This window comes from Thunnus albacares, chromosome 11, assembly GCF_914725855.1.
Source record: "Thunnus albacares chromosome 11, fThuAlb1.1, whole genome shotgun sequence".
NCBI lineage: Eukaryota > Metazoa > Chordata > Actinopteri > Scombriformes > Scombridae > Thunnus > Thunnus albacares.
Genome location: NC_058116.1, coordinates 25,720,081 through 25,734,803, shown reverse-complemented (window position 1 = coordinate 25,734,803; position 14,723 = coordinate 25,720,081). Strand labels below are relative to the sequence as shown.

The 14,723-nt window shown below is 39.1% G+C and overlaps 1 protein-coding gene across 1 annotated transcript in view; it reads right to left on the bottom strand.

Moving 5' to 3' along the window:
- spegb (striated muscle enriched protein kinase b) overlaps positions 1-14,723 on the bottom strand; it is a 40,741-nt gene that overhangs the window by 13,340 nt on the left and 12,678 nt on the right. Inside the window, exons 3-29 of the mRNA XM_044366664.1 lie at positions 14,614-14,680; positions 12,898-14,453; positions 12,581-12,724; positions 12,291-12,473; positions 9,997-10,163; positions 9,613-9,701; positions 8,373-8,548; positions 7,840-8,100; positions 7,527-7,685; positions 7,205-7,394; positions 6,842-7,071; positions 5,632-5,751; positions 5,389-5,493; positions 4,693-4,899; positions 4,478-4,601; positions 3,639-3,811; positions 3,432-3,544; positions 3,046-3,214; positions 2,851-2,947; positions 2,434-2,634; positions 2,191-2,248; positions 1,981-2,058; positions 1,527-1,699; positions 1,396-1,422; positions 1,153-1,305; positions 315-357; positions 93-161 (exon numbers count right to left, since the gene is read on the bottom strand). Of these exons, the coding sequence (XP_044222599.1) occupies positions 93-161; positions 315-357; positions 1,153-1,305; positions 1,396-1,422; positions 1,527-1,699; positions 1,981-2,058; positions 2,191-2,248; positions 2,434-2,634; positions 2,851-2,947; positions 3,046-3,214; positions 3,432-3,544; positions 3,639-3,811; positions 4,478-4,601; positions 4,693-4,899; positions 5,389-5,493; positions 5,632-5,751; positions 6,842-7,071; positions 7,205-7,394; positions 7,527-7,685; positions 7,840-8,100; positions 8,373-8,548; positions 9,613-9,701; positions 9,997-10,163; positions 12,291-12,473; positions 12,581-12,724; positions 12,898-14,453; positions 14,614-14,680 (5,132 nt within the window). The remainder of the gene's footprint in view (positions 1-92; positions 162-314; positions 358-1,152; positions 1,306-1,395; positions 1,423-1,526; positions 1,700-1,980; positions 2,059-2,190; positions 2,249-2,433; positions 2,635-2,850; positions 2,948-3,045; positions 3,215-3,431; positions 3,545-3,638; positions 3,812-4,477; positions 4,602-4,692; positions 4,900-5,388; positions 5,494-5,631; positions 5,752-6,841; positions 7,072-7,204; positions 7,395-7,526; positions 7,686-7,839; positions 8,101-8,372; positions 8,549-9,612; positions 9,702-9,996; positions 10,164-12,290; positions 12,474-12,580; positions 12,725-12,897; positions 14,454-14,613; positions 14,681-14,723) is intronic.

The following is a 14,723-nucleotide window of genomic DNA, read 5'->3' as shown; positions in this document are numbered from 1 at the left end:
AACACAGTAAGCACAACAATTAAAATAATGTGACCATTTCTGGGTGTGATGAAATGTAGAAAACCAGAATAAGACAATAAAACATCCCTCACCTGCCATTTTCTGCGAGATACAAACTTCTTCAGGGCCTCCGTACTTATAGCTGTCCCCTTGCTAAGTGTCTGTGTAATAAATAGAGATTCAGTAGAAATAGAGATTAAATGCAATAGGAATGAATTGGGAAATGGATGTTGCTCAGTCTTTTTTAGTGGAAATGACTGCTGAAAGAAGACAATTAACTTTAGCTTTAACCAGTGTCACTGGCCTGATCTCACCTTGAACCAGGGATGTCGGAGACATTCTTGAGTATCAGGTCTCCTAAAAAAAGGGGAGGGGGATAAAAAGGTGATATTTCAGTGTTCCAGGTCTTTGCACATTTGTTTTGTTATTGAGCTTTATAATCTGTGTCAGATTTTGAAATTAAATCAATAACATAAGTGAATCTGACTTGATTCACTTGATAAAGAACAATTTCTCTGAGTGGCTATAAACGGCACAGGGGTAACTGTGATAGCGGTGACTTTATTGACAGTGCAGTGGTTTAAACAGCTCTAAAAGTTAACAAATGGTATACAAAACTTAAATAAGTGATATATCATAGGTGATTTATAAAATAAATATCAAACAAATTGTGCAAACACAAAAATCTTGAAATACTGAGTAAAATCCTATGAATATTGAACAAAAATGTGGAAATTTAAGAATGTTGAATGAAAACTTACTGAATACTGAATATTACATTACATTTGGGAATATTGAATGGTAATGATATCAAAACGACAAGCAATGCACATGTCTTGCCATCATCTTATTGACATAAATTTAGTTTGTATTTGGGTGTTTTAACATATTATGTTTTTTTATTGAGTTTATTGATATATTTTGTTGGACCAAGATTTCTCACCAGTTTGCTCATTTAGATACACCCCGTTTACCTACATAATCTGTGCAGTATAGACTAATATTTCATTCTAGAAACACAGGATGGTGTTAGACATCAGGAGTAATAGATTATATTTGCGATCATAATTTTTTTTTAAAATTATATGTATTTTATACAATAATTTCACATAAAACAATCTTGAAAAACAGAGACACGGTAGAGTTACTCACAGCCTGTCTGCTACCAGCAGTTTTATGATGAAACCTTTAGCCTCTCGGCAAAGGTCAGCAAACATGCTCTCCTCGAAGGCCACATTATAGTTCCTGATGTTTAGTACAGAGCTGCGGTCATTTTCCCCAGCAAATGGAGAAACTCCTGTCAGACTGATAACAGAAACAACACTTACATTTAATGACGAGCCCATCGGTAGACTGGAACATACTTATTTACTACAAACTAGTAATTTTACTCACCATAGATATGCAATAACTCCAATTGGCCTAGGAAAGGAAAGAGGAGCTTTAGAAGAGAGTGGTGTGCTTGCAATATTGTCAAGACAAATAAAACCCAAAACAAAATATTTTGTTGTAAATGTCAGATATACCAGATGTCTGTTGCTTTTGATACAGGGGTCTGATTGACGATTTCTGGTGCAACAAATTCAGGTGTGCCATATTTGCAGTATTGAGCCTCATCGGGTGTAATCTCCACTGCATTGCCGAAATCACAGATTCGGATCTGATCTCCATGTGGGTCTGCCATGAGGATATTCTCAGGCTGAGGAAAGAACAAGAAAATATGTTTTCGTTACAATTAAAATATATTTACAATATCTTTACATCCCCAAGTTGCAAGTTTTTGCAAATGTAAAATTCAGGTGCGTGGGATAAAAAATTCTTAACTAGGAAAGAATCCTTTATACAGTCCATCACTTATACTCACTGTATTACTTACTTTACTTTTATTTAAATACAAGTGAAGTTTGTTAGAGTCTTTGTTTTCTTTCCAACACATCCAAAAGAAGATGATGCAAGAGTTGAAAGACCAAGAGTATCTACCTTAATGTCCAGGTGTATGATGTTAATGTGGTGAAGGTAGTCCACTCCCTCAAGCAACTGTCTTATGCACGAACGTACCTGGTGTTCCAAAACATAAAAGTATCAGTACTGCTCTTAATTAATAGACAATTATATCCATTACATAAAATTGATAATGAAATTGAAATACTGGTTAAGATTTGCCGTGTAGTCATAAAACATGGGACTTACATCAGACTCCATTACTGTAGATTTTCGTGTAAATCTGTCAAGCAGCTCCTCATGGCATCTTTACAGATTAATTAAGGCTATTCTTTCTGGTACTTAAGATGAATTGTACAAAGATGCAGCACAATATGTACAATTACAGTAAAAAAAAGTGAATAAAATGCATTCCTCTTTCAACTCAATTCATAAAGCATATTATGTACTCTTTCTCACAAACATTGTGTTTTAAAGGTATAATAAGGATACAGTTCAGTAATAATGATGACTGCATTCTTTTTCTCAAAGGCATCATGAAAGAAAAGGACTCTCTCATGATCCATCTTGGAAAGCAGGTTCATTTCTTTCACAGCTGAGGCCTTCTTCTTGGCTTGTGTGGAGATAAACTTTGCAGCATACTCCATTTTGCCTACCTTTTGGGTCACACGTTTCACATATGAAAATGCACCTCTGAAAGACAAAAAAATTTCATATCATAACTAAAATCCAGGGTAATTCTAAATCCTCACAACAGCTATATTACTGTAAGGCATTAAGACAAGAAGAAATACATCCTCATTTAGGTAATTCAATAAAACTGGTTCCAGTGCAGACAGAGCTTCTCTAGCATTACATTGCATAAAAGTACAAGATTTTAAACATGAGCTTGGATAATAAATGGCTTACCTTCCAATTTCCTTGTGGATGTCATAGTAGTCAGTTAGTCTGCGCATTTTCCTTAGAATAGTCTCCTCATCTTCCATTGGATCAGCTTTTTGTTTAGCTACATTATTGGGTAATTTTGTCATTAGATTTAATAAGTTGGAAGTTATTAGGGGTTTAATACATTTTTTTTATGGCTCTGATGGATTAACTCCTTACCTTCATGAACTGTGAGTTCAGCTTTACAGGACACAGATCCGGCCAAGTTCCTAGCAGTACAGGTGTACACCCCAGAGTCTTCTGGAGAAGCGTTGAGGATCACCAAGGAACATTCATTATCATCGTACACAAATGTATAATGACTGCTCTCGGACAGCAGGGTATCATTCTGAAAGCAAGTATGGTAAATTTCAGCGATGGGTCTCCTGGGATTTATTTTAAATTAATTTCTGTTTTTTGGTAAATTTACATTTTTAATTGAATACTTTATATACTTCACCTGTGATTGCATTCAAAGAAATGTAGGACTAGTTCAACCAGACTTGCAAAACTCATTAAATGACTTACAGGTTCCTTAAAATAAACTGTTAAATATGGATAAAAACCTTGAACCAGAGGATGTCAGGAATGGGTTTGCCTTCCACAACCACAGCAAAGCGAGGGGTCTCCCCAGCACAAACGTCCAAATCCTCCATTATGGTTTCAAATGTTGGTGGAGCTGTGGACAGAGTTACATTGGATAGTTAGAGAGACAGGTCGATCAACAGATTGATAGATAAGTCGATATATGGAAGGATGGTGGTGCTGCCTACCTGCCATCTCCACACTGAAGGTACAGCTGTCACTGCCATACTTGTTGGAGGCCAGAAACACCATCTCTCCGGTGTCAGCATTCTTCACTTTTAGCAGCTTGAGCATATGCTGGTCGTCATCTGGCATTGTCATCTCGTACAGGCCTGGCTTGCTGGCCAGGACCACTCCCCTCCTGGGGAAAAGTGTTTGTATTTAAACCAGGATTGACTTTAGGTGACAGAGCAGTAGACTGTCACTGGTCTTATTTGGCACTTGTCCCTGAGTGTAAGTCAGGTCACAATAATAGATCATTTTCACATTTTTACTCTGCAATCTTTGATAGTCACTTGGAATACAAGAGCTGGTTCTAAGTGTTATTATAGTGAATTTATGCTTGTCAGCATATCTACACTCTGTCAGTCCTATAAGATAGATATGATAGACACTGTGTCTACAAGGTGACAGCTTTACCATCAGATTCCACACTAATTAATAAATCATGTGATGTCCTATTGAAAACTACAAATACAAGTGAAGTATTAATTATGTCATAACAATGCTATAATAATATGAGCCTTTTGACAATATTTTTTAATTTTGTCAGAATAAAATAAAAATAATGATTGTATACAGTATATTGGATGTATACTGTATATGTTGTAAAAACTGGGGGCAAATGCAAGTAAATAAATAGAGTGCATTCATGCAAAATAGCGGTTTTCTTTGTATTTTTGATATACAGTATTTAGATATTTATTTATTTATTTATTGTTTTTATTTATTTATATTTTCTCAAGTAATTCCTTTTTTAAAAAATAAAGGGAAATGTATAGAAACTTGACAACAGAGATACAGATACCTTTTCCAGATGACGGCAGCGTTGACATGATTGAGGGTGATAGTGATAGTGACTGACTGGTTTTCCATCACATACACAATGTCTGGCTTATCAGTAATCACCGGAGCCTCCTGAAGATAGGGACCTTGAAAACAAAAAGGCATACACAGATTATATTTAATGAGCCTGTAGTACACACTGATAGGTGGATATATACTCCAATAACCTGAATGTACCTCGGTCGAGGAGCTGCACTGGATCAGTGGCAGATGAGGGCTTGCTGAAGGCTTTGGGGGTGATGCTCAGAACTCTGAAAGCATAGCGCACACTTTTGGAGAGAGTGGTGATGGTATAGATGGTCTCCTTAAGGCCAGAAGCTATGATGGTCCACTGGATGGAGCCCAGGGCTTGTTGTTGAATGGCATACATCAAGGAACTTGGATCTGAAATCAAAAGGTTTTGATGCAAAATGCTACACCAAATGTTGGAACTTTTTTTCTCTGTCCTCAAAAATACAACAATTTTACAAGCTAAACTCTCATAAAAGCTTAACATGTCATTTTGTCAAGAGTTAGTAATATAGAGTATTGGATTTTACACAATTACACAGTAACACAACTACTAAATTCTAAATAACTTTGGCATAGTTAAGATAAGATGGAGGTTCCTCCCTGACCAAAACTATAAGCCACCAAGTAGGTCTAGAGTTATTAAAATAGTTACCAGAAAGAATATTTCTTGTCGGAAGAAAATGCTGTCAATCAGCAACTACCTTGTAAAATAATTCCTGTTTGCCTTCTTTAACAGATATTGGTCAAAGTAATATTATTTTGTGTGTTATATATACACTATATTTGTATATGTTCAATATATGAAGTACATAGGGAGGATGCATGTCCAAAATTTATATTCATTGATTCTGACTGTCATACCAATGGAAGGGTCCAGCCTCCTTGGTTTCTTCCAGCTTAAGGTGATGGTTTTACCAGTGATTGATTCTATCACTGGAGTCCCATCAGGAGGGTCAGGCAGGATATCTGAAAATGATAATATAGGAATTAGAGGTCCAGTTCCATACATTTTTTTCTGACTGGCCAATGTGCTATTTTATAATGATTATGTGAACAAAATATGCTTTTGTTGAGGTATGTGGCAAAAAAGGAAATGAAAATCACCTGTAACATAGAGATGAGCATAGCAGGTGGCCTTGCCTACTTTGTTAGAGATGACGCTCTTGTAGACACCACCGTGGGCATGGCGCACAGAGCGGATGACCAGGTTGTGGACATCTCGAACTGCAGAGAAGCAGAAGGGGGATAGTGGAAGTATATGATATGAGGATATAATAGCTTATTACCATATGAATGCAACTTTTCTTACCGTCTCCAACATGACAACAATGTCAAAATATATGCAATAATGACCTACAAAATGAGACTTCTTTCACCAGAAAAACAAATATTGGTCATTTATTTAAATGCTTAAGATGACCCAAGTTCATGGATGCTGACTGTAGCTCAATTAACAGCCACTAGTGTCATTAATGAGAAGGAATTTCTGAAACTTACATATAGCACCTTTAATTGTAGAGTTGTCAGATCATTAAATGCTAATATGAATTGTTTTGTCTTCCCCTTGTGTTGCTACCTTGGGGAGGCTTGTGTGCCTCTGTGACTGAAGGCTACCAGTAGGGGTCATACCCCCAGCAGGTTTCAGGGTAGATGCCAGATGGCGGCACCTGGCCCTCCAGGTTGGGGTTAGGCATGGGGCTAACAACTCCACCCGGTGAAATACCATCCTGTTACAAAAACTGCTACAAATGCCAGATGGTTGCAGCCTTATGTTCCACAGGGAACAAACAGGATTAAGTAAGTATGAATTGTTTTGTAATGTTTATTGGTGCATTGGGTTGTTTGGGGAGGCACTAACAAATGACCCATTATGTCGTTTACATATGAAAACTTGTTGGATAGCACATATAACTTTATTTAAAAATTAAATTATTACTTTTTATTGTTTTATCATTATTTGTTTAAATCATGAGGTTTTGCAAGATGAAGTCCCATGCAGGCAAGCACAGAAGGAACCTCTAACTTCTCACTCTTGTGCCAGATAACCCATATTTAGGTTGGTGTTAGTTTGAACATTATACATACATTTGTTATAATAAGGGTTTTACACTAAGACAAATTCATTTGATTTTAAAAAAGTTATCCTTCATATAATTTGTAATGTTTAGTGTACTTTATTTTGAGTTTTACTTACTTACTTACTTTAACCTTCAATAAAATTTTAAATAAACTGCCCAGGGTCCAGTTGCTTTGCAAAGACTGGAGTCTTAAGGCTGAACTTTTGGTGAATGTGAATCGATTTTTAAACACTTACACTGTGTCATCTTTCTGTCCTCAGTGCTCTCAATCCTTTTGCCATTGTGAAACCAGACGATGGAGGGGTATGGCAACCCAGCAACTTTACATTTGAGCACAGCCTCCTTTCCCTCAATCACATCCAGGTCATAAAGGGGTTTGATGAAGTCAGGCATGGTGAAACGCTCCACCTCATTCTCTGGGACCTCTGGCTCCTCTGGGATTGATGGCATCTTCTCCAGTTTAGCCCTAAAGGACAAGGAAGACAGTGATCGGAGACAGTAGGTTAGGAGGCTTTAGTCAATTTTATAATCCATAACCTTGAAAAGTCCACAAGCAGACAGAAAAGAGGCACAACATCCAAGAAATAATATGCTCCTACATCTGTGAGGAGATGGCTGGTCGTGGTTCTTGTATGTAAAGTTCAGCAGAGCTCTCTGCATCGCCATGACTGTTACGGGCTATGACAGTGTAGAAACCCTCATCCTCATTGGTCACATGAGAGATGATCAGAGAGTGGCGGCCACCCTCCTGCAGAATACGAATGTCCTCACTTTCTGTGAGCGGATGGTCTGTCAAGAAAAAAAAAAGTCAGTATTAACACATCAAACAAATTGTGTTATAAATCATAAAAACAACAGAAAAACTCAATCAACTTTTAGAATAGCCAATTTGGATTTTCCTTAGGAGTTGTACAATCCTACCAAAGTGACTCCAGATGACCTTAGGAGATGGCGTCCCACTGACTTTGCAGTCGAATCGAGCGTTACGCCCCTCAATCACTTCCAGAACGTCCAGCTTGCGAGTGAAGAGAGGTTCAGTGGAGGGGATGACTTTGAGTTTGCCACATGAAGTCACTTCCTCTGAAGTGTAAAGAATATAATTTAGAAGCAGCAGACGATATAGATAGGACAATTAATAAGACAATTTTAATTTCAGATATCATTTTTATGCATTATAGGTAAATCTTGTGTACAATGGCTCAAACAACATGCTGGTATACAGAGTGAGAGATACCTTTAGCTGTGCTGAGCTTGCACATGTATGTCCCACTGTCGTCCTCATGTACTGAGTTGAGCAGCAGCCGACAATTTCTTCCATCAAAGTGCATCTTACAGTTGAGTAATGCCGGCTGGATCAGTTTCCCATCTGCAAGCCAGTCCACATCAGTGTCCTTCGGTCCGATGACATGACACTCAAACAAAACTGTCTCTCCAGCGTTGGCAGTGATGTCCTTGACGGGGCGGATGACAGCCAGACCTGGCTCAACTGGTGGTACTGGGAGTAAATAAAGAACATCTTCTCAAGAGTGCTAGTGTTAAGTGATATTTGAATGGTGGTGTTGTGTACTAGTTGCTGGTCACGATAAATGTTTTCACTTAGCGTTATGGCATCAGTGTTAGGAATATGCTGAGTAACAACAAGCAAACTAGTGCAATCGAGTCATAATGTAGCAAATAGTGAATTACCAACAAAAGAATGAGTGGAATATGGATTTGTATGTTCGCAAACGTGAGAAGTAAAACAAACACCAGTCGAAAGAAGCATACCTTTTACCTCCAGCGTCCCTTCACACTGCTTTGTCCCATACTCATTAATGATCTTACAGGTGTAAATCCCAGAGTCTGCTCTCACTGCTGACTTAATGGTCATTTCAAAAGTGCCATCTTCTTTCTCACGGACAATGTGACGTGGGCCTGTTTTTACCGTAACTCTGTCCCTCAGCCTACAAAAGAGAAGAATTAACAATTGTCGCTATGTTTTAAAAAGAGATGAATCACATACCACTCTGAGATTTTTTAAAATTTTATTTATGCAATGTAGGTTGACCAATTTTTTTCAATATCAAGCTCTTTTCTGGCTGAGTTATGAAGGGGGTGGATTGTCCAAGACTGACAATATTATGTAGTGTATTCTCTTTTCTGCTATTGTCTTGGGACTCATGACTAACTCCAATGACAAATTCATGATTCAGCTTATCATTGTCTCCTGTATTAATGTGCAGGGCTGGTATTATTCTGTATTGCTCTCATCACCAACAAATCCCATGAAAAGACTAAAACTAATGTGTTAGTTCATCTGTCAGTACTTTCCAAATTCTCTACCCCGTCTGTGACACTCAACCCCAGACCCGATGGCTCCTACTGGAGATGTAACTCTGCAAAAATGGGTCACAAATATACAGTTTAATTTTTAAAAAAGGTTAAGTCATTTCCAAAAAAAGCTAAGTATTTTGGTTACTCAAACAGGGGTAAATAGTGCATTATTTGGGGACTATTTCAGCCAGGAATTAATACACATTTGGTGGGAGTGACGGTTTGGGGTTCTCATGGGATTTGTTGACAATAAGAAAAATATAGATATTGGCACCCTTCTCTTTTAAAGCTGTTGTCCTAGCTAACAACACCAATCAAACATCACTGGCTGGTAGAACATATGAAGACGTGTTCTGCAAACACTGAAGGACCTGACCCTTCTGAGGGAATGCTATGAGATCTGGCTCTACTTGTTGACAAACTCAACATTGCATGTGAAATCCAGACGTTTGTCTAACCAGGCATTTGTGTTTCTAGGCATTTAGAAGCTCCATGGTAAATGGGGAAAGCATGTTACGCACGCTCAATAAACTTTGTGCTTCCGGTTCCTTTAACAGATGCATCAAAGCAGCGTGCTCTAGAACAAACTATGCAGCCAAGCGAGCTTGCCCATAGTTTATGATACCCAGAAAGCCTTTTCCATGTCCCATGCAAGCAATGAGCCTGAGTAGTTTGATGAAATGAGGAGACCTACCAATACAGCATGGGTTTGGGTTGTCCACTTATTCGGACAGACATGGTGACTTCCTGTCCTTCAATGACAGCTTGATCATTCATTGTTACCTGTTTGAAATGTAATGCACGTTAGAAGATGAGAGATGCATTTTACCTCTAGGTTTTATTTTATAGATGTGTTGATGGGATGACCACACAGCAGATAACACTTTGATACAATAAATCAATATTGATAGAATCACAGACACCCTGTACATAACAAATTGTCATGCAGAATTCTGCAACAGACCAGTCAAAAATGCAGTTGAGTAGGTGTCAATGCTAAACATACAGATCTCATACAGTACTCTAAAAGGGAGAGTCAGTGAGGTATATAATCAGGCCCAGCTCTGAGTAGTCTCACCAGGAATGCTGGGGGTTTCTTGAATCGTGTGTCGAGGATCCTCCTTGGCTCTGGTGCTCCAAAATCCATGCTTTCCTCCAGTGGACTGAGATACTCCTCATCAGATGTAATAGGGCTGCTGATGTCTATTGGCACACCCAGGATCCCCTTTGGCTCCTGAACAGGCTCTGTAAAAGCAATAAGGTTACATTATGTTTTATGTAGTTTGATACAACAACAAGCAATCCCTTTATGTATCTTTCATTTGCCTGTACAAACACATTTTTGGCTGGACCGGCCACAGACCAGCCCCATAACCACGGTTGTCTGTGAGTGAGTGATGAAATTTCACCATTGGTCAGCCAGCCCAGTGTTGGAGTTTCCTCATTGGCCATTACTCTTTCAAAATGAATCGGCGCAAGATGATGGAGGCGGAGGACAGCAGCGCGACGCTGAGCGACTGTGTTTCCTGCTCCGAGCTCTGATGCTCTCAGCCTCAGTGTTGAATGCAGAGAAGTCAGCTAAACTCCTGTTTAAACAGACACATATCAGCATCTCTACCATTCTCCTCCTCTACCGTCCATTGTGATCAACTCTCTGACTGGCAGAGCTGTCAGCAGCCGGCAGGAGAGACGTTCTGTGCTGTGCTCGGATTTTATAATTGAACACACAAACGAAACGATTCACGTCACAAACGATGAACAGCAGTATTAAAACATGAGACTTGCAGGTAAAACATGCAACTCATGTAGCTGATCACTGTAGGGTGGGGCGGCTGCTCTGAAGGTGTGCTTGATTTGACTGTAACTGCGGTAACCAAGCAGACATAAGCCTCCTGAATTTGCACCCAAAATGCTGTCATAACTTTCATTCACAATTTCTGCCGCAGCCTCCATGATCATCGACCGGGAAAGAGGCAGAAAAAAGTCGCATAGAAGCATGAGGGAGAGTGCATAGTTAAAGCACCCCAAATAACAATCCCTCATACAAAACACTCGATGCAGAGTGAAAAACGAGAGACATCCGCAGAGTGAAACAGATAAAGAGCAGTGGGAGTTAACAGATAGGTAATTAGAATAATTAGAATTAAAATAAGTTCTCTTTCAAATCAAACATCCCAAAATATGAGTGGAAAGCATTGTTCTTGCAACTGCATTTATAACCTTTTTTTTCACTCAAACGTAGCTTAACCATGTCATGTGATATGCTACTTCATTATAGGCTACTTTAACAGCAAATACTGGGACCATTACAGAAAACTGCAGATGAACATCTAATATCCAGGAATTCACATTATGGACACTACCACTGACTATCCCTGTAACAAATTGGCCACAATTTCACACACTGACCATACACAGTCTAGCCATATACTAGGTTTTAACCTAGTCTTATTTCATCACTGAGAGTGCTGCTCAATGAGAACATAGGAGTTCAAGGAGTTCATGTATTCAAAAAAAAAAAAACAACAAAAAAAAAACAGCAACAAAGCATTTCAGATTATTTTAAGCTCCCCTTAAAACAATTTGAAATGTCAGATGTGATATCCAAACAATAGTTGATTCACAGTGAGTGGAGCCAGTGAGCCTCAGTGGGCAATTTATAGGTTCAGTTTCGCCTCTTAGTTGCTATGGTAACTATAAGTGAGGTTGTTCAGCTGGAATATATGGCACATACAATTTGCTGAGAGAGATAATGATAAGGGAGCTGGGGAAAAATAAGCTGAAACACAATGCCAATATGGGAAGAAACCAAAATATGTTTTTAAGCACTAGTTTTAAAAAAGATGGTATGTTTAAAACCCATACCAAAAATAAAGAGTGCTGTCAAGTACTTTGGCTTCTTATTTAATATGTGCTTTATTTCAACACTAATCCATGGAAAAAATAGGTGCCCTGTTCCATTTTTGACAGACTATAATAACAATTCTGTTTTTATAATAATAACTGGTTTCAGGTAAAATAAATGGGCAGATATATACAACAGTATAGATAACAATGAAACAAACAAGATGTCTGTCATAACAGCATATTCCTTTTCATGCTCATTTCCATATTTCTTTCTGGTTTTCTGGTTCAATTTATAATAAGCACCTGCTGTGTTTGTGGACACAATTAAAAGTTGGCTCCATAGAGTAATTTTACTAACCAAGCAATTAATAGCTTTGCATAATACTCCTGATCTAATAATTCAAGAGGTAATAAGGTAATAATTCAAGTTCTGAAGAGCCATAACTGAACATGAAACACAACAAAACATTACTGAATATAGTCACTTAATTTAATTTAATTTGTTATCTGAAAATTAAAACTTACCTGCTTTAATTATGAGGCTGGCACTGCTGGACGCTCTGCCCTCCTGATTAACAGCAGTGACACAATATTTCCCACCATCATGTACTTTAGCTGATTTTATGAGCAGACTATGTCGTTCACCCTCCACTTTGACTGCGTAGTTTGCAATGCTGGTGATTTCATTGTTGTCTTTCGTCCAGGTAACTTCAACAGGGAAGACAAATACAACCATTTATTCATCGCTTAAATGTACATTTCAAAATTACCTTTGAGGGTTTTGTTGTCAAAACACACCAAGTACAACATGGTACCTTCAGGAATGGGGGTGCCAGCAATGATGCATTTTAGTAGTACATCTGCACCAGCGGACGCTACGGTGTCCTGGAGGGGAAACTCAAACACAGGGGCCTCCATTGGGTCCTCTTCAGCAGACACATACGAATCATCTGAAGAATCTGCATGGTTTCACAAAAGAAAAGCCTGAGGTCATTTCTTTCCCATGAGCAAATTAGTGGAAAGCCCCCTCTACTAAGGAATCAGTATTTGATTAATTAAAAATGAAAAACAATCAGACTGGAACTTGACATTACCACAGAAAGCTAAATGAAAGAAGCACAACATATCTAACCTAACTCTGGAGACATAGGTCGTGAACGACGGTTCCTTCCTTTGGTCTTCTGCTGTTGTCCCTCTTTACCACTAACAGTAATCTGCTTAGGTTCACTTGTCTTCACAGGAACATCCTCCTCCAATTTTTCATCTTCAACAACAATTGTGGGGATTTTTATCCTTGAGGCTTGTTTGGGGAGCTCCACCTCCATTTTCTCCTCTGTTGGAGCAACTGCTGTCATTCTTGGTTGTTTTGTGGGAGCTTGAGGAGGGACATCGTGCACAATGACAGCCCTTTTTTGAACCAGTGGACTTTCAGGTCTGTTTTCAATTTTTCTTAATACTACTTCTATTGGTGTCTTTCTTCCTGAGGTATCATCTTTTTGTGTTGTTTGCACAGGAGATTCAGGGACATGCGGGGATTCTTGCATTCGTGATACCCTTTGTACAAGCGGACTTGGGGCTCTTCGCTCAACCTTGCGTAATGTCATGTCAGCAACATTTCTGCTTGGTGACTCTTCCCTTTGCTGTTGGTGTAATGCTGGTGATGATGATCTCTGAATGATTTCTGTGACTGGACTGACTCTACTTAATTCTCTCACTGATCGTTGTCCTGGTAAGTCCGATAACTGCAATGACTCTGGGGTGCCTGCAACCTCTCCAAATCTACTGACTGTTACAGTTGTTAGACCACTGCTTGCTGTCTTTTGGGGTTGGGAATAACGCAGTTCTTGTTGTGTTTGCTGTCCTTGCTGCATTCGTAGCTGATTTAGTTCCTTTTCTCTCTTTTCCTTTTCCAACTGAGCACGTTCCCTTTCTTGGAGCTTTTGAAGGACTTGTGGAGGAATAGGTTCAAGTTTCCTGAAAGGCTGGCGCTGCTTGGCCCTCAGAGTGAGCTGTTCAGTTGAAAATGATTTCTTCAGATGGGGTTTTCCAACAAGTTTTTTAATACGCTGGAGCTCCTCAGTGAACTTATTCTCGATGTCCTGAACTTTTTGGGAGTAGCGAGGTTTGTCCTCCAGCGAAGCAGCTCTTTGTCTAAACATAGATCTCCGTTCAGCAGCATCTTCTTTGAGAGCCTCTCTTAGATCTTCCCTTGAACTTTCTCTAGAGATGCCCATCCGGCTTCCTCCATCATCTGAATCAACAGATCCAGCACGATTAAACCCTGCCCAGGATCTCCCCGAGATGGAACCTTCTGGAAAATCAAGGCTTCGCCTCCGCTCTTCTAAATCACGGACCTTCTCAAAAACTTTTGAACTCGCTCTGGTAAGCTTTGGGGATGGTCTGAGAGTAAATTCTTTCCGGGAGTACTCACTCAGTGGAGTCTGTGGTCGGGAATCCTGGGTGCTACTTTGGGACATAGATTTTGGCTGCTTAACCTTTTCTTCAAACTCCGCAGGCACTGTGTCTTGGTATTCTGTTGGCACAACAGTTTTTTTCCGCAAGCTGAGAGGTGTAGTTGAACCGGAGCGACTTGGCATTGGAGAGGTGGAGGGACGTTTGACAAGTCTTGGGGATGGAGGTGGGAGGACTTGTGGAGGAGATTCTCTTGTAAAATCGTCTGACTGGCTCCTGAAATAGAGGATTTTATGCAAAATTTGTAGGTTGTTACTAATTCGCAATCTGCTTGCATTGTATTTTAATGAAGACATGAAATATGAGTCCAATAATACAATCAGCACACTGGTCCTTTTTTAAAAACTGCTAGGTAATTTGCATTTTTCTTTCTTGCCTGGTTGTGTTAGAGTGATCCTCGTGTCCATGTGTTCTACTGTCATCATCTGCACATTTGTCCATCACTGCATTTCATGTAAAAAAGGAGATATGATAATCAAGTATTTG